The sequence below is a fragment of the Lotus japonicus genome, chromosome 1, assembly GCF_012489685.1.
Source record: "Lotus japonicus ecotype B-129 chromosome 1, LjGifu_v1.2".
NCBI lineage: Eukaryota > Viridiplantae > Streptophyta > Magnoliopsida > Fabales > Fabaceae > Lotus > Lotus japonicus.
Genome location: NC_080041.1, coordinates 12,000,716 through 12,002,494, shown reverse-complemented (window position 1 = coordinate 12,002,494; position 1,779 = coordinate 12,000,716). Strand labels below are relative to the sequence as shown.

Genomic DNA, 1,779 nt, shown 5'->3' with positions numbered 1-1,779 from the left:
TTTTTAAGGGTGACACCATAGATTTTACCCCTTTAGCATGATTCAATTTGTATTTTCAATTAGTTCAAAAAAAAATTTGTATTTCCAATTAACATTTTTATTTTCAATTTGTACTTATTTCTTTTGTAAGATTGTATAACCTCTAGAATAAACAAACTGAAAAAAAAAGCAAAAGTAACTCATGCATTTTATTTCTTAAAGGAAAACGACTCCTGAGTCATAATTAATCAAAAGAAACTTGAAATTTTTATATATTCATAAACTCTTTGCATAAGACTACAAATATTAATATAATAGAGCAAGCTCACACATTCAAAGTATATAGAGTTGAGTCACTCACATATAGCTCCAACTCAACTACATAACACAAATTTCAAAAAAACTACATGGTACACACATACATTTATTTCATTTTCTATATTTTTATTAGGAGACACCCACATGACATGTGATCCAGCAAGAGCTCAAGAGAAATGGGCCTGACATTGGGCTTCTCAACCAGTAATCTGAATGGGCTTAACATCAGGCTTCTTCACCTCCTCCTTAGGAACAGTCACAGTAAGCACCCCATTCTCCATCGCCGCCTTCACCTCCTCCACCTTCGCATTCTCCGGCAGCCTAAACCGGCGGAGGAAGCTCCCTTGGCTCCGCTCAACACGATGCCACGTGTCACTCTTATCCTCTTTCTCCTTCACCCTCTCCCCGCTAATCTGCAGCACTCTCCCTTCTTCGATCTCCACCTTCACCTCCTCCTTCTTCACTCCAGGCAAGTCCGCCTTGAACACGTGTGCCTCCGGTGTTTCCTTCCAGTCAATGCGGGCGTTCGCGAACGCCGCTGTCTCGCCACCTCCGGTGGTGGTTCTTGCCAGCGGGAAGTCCTGGAATGGGTCCCATAGTTCGAGGGAGAATGGGCCGAAGACGTTGGTCCTTCGCCCGTTGCCGAAGAAGCTTGGAATCAGCGACATTGTTGTTGAGATTGAGAGTGAGTGAAATAGCTTGAAGGTTTTGTTGACTCTGTTTTTTGATGATGGTTTTTTTTGTTTGTTGAGGTGGTTGTGACTTGTGAGAATGTGAGGGTATATATATTGGAGGGGGAGGGTATTTTGGTCATTTGGGATTGTTCGAGATGGTTCAGAGAGAGGGGAAGAATGGTTGAGAGGGTTCTGCGGGGTGTTTTTTTAGGTGATGGACATTGGAGAATGATGAAGAGGTTTCGAGAAGATGGAAGAGTGATGATGTACATTTTGGTCTTTTCAAAAAAAAAAGGATAGCCACGTAACGTGATGAGGGGTATGTTGGACTTTGCGCTTGTGAAGAGTGAGGGTATTTTCGTCTTGAAAAGGTGGGAGATCTTGGTTTGGGTGACGTGTGAAGCCAGCTTGGAATAAAGTGAGAGAGAGGTACGAGAATCCAAAAGAATGAGTACACGTGGTTCCAAGTCTTCCATTTTCAAGCGTGAATTTAAATTTTAAAAAGAATTTAAATTTTAAAGGAGGGGAAATGATAATATTTTTTTTGGGTTAATGTTTAAATTAGTCCTGAGTTTGTAAACGTCTTTTTTCATCAAAGAGACTAATATCAAATTTACTTAATAACTCAATGACTAATTTGACTATTAAGTATTAACCCTATTTTTTTTCTTTTCTCCTAAACAAGCATCCATAATAGTCGTGAAACTAATCATTCCTCATATAGTTAACGCATTCAGTGGTCGGAGGTCATAACCACTAATTTTGTTTCTATTCACAATAGTTGGAATTGAAAGGAAAATAACACATA

The 1,779-nt window shown here is 39.5% G+C and overlaps 1 protein-coding gene across 1 annotated transcript; it reads right to left on the bottom strand.

The window, feature by feature from the left end:
* Positions 1–223: 223 nt before the first annotated feature.
* LOC130733646 (17.8 kDa class I heat shock protein-like) lies at positions 224–1,069 on the bottom strand. Its single transcript, XM_057585874.1, has one exon. It carries the CDS (start codon positions 963–965, stop codon positions 495–497), a length of 471 nt encoding a protein of 156 aa, XP_057441857.1. The 5' UTR covers positions 966–1,069; the 3' UTR covers positions 224–494.
* Between the last annotated feature and the right edge of the window lie 710 nt (positions 1,070–1,779).

Coding starts and splice junctions, on each gene's coding strand:
- LOC130733646 (XM_057585874.1), bottom strand. CDS start 965: ATGTCGCTGATTCCAAGCTTCTTCGGCAACGGGCGAAGGACCAACGTC.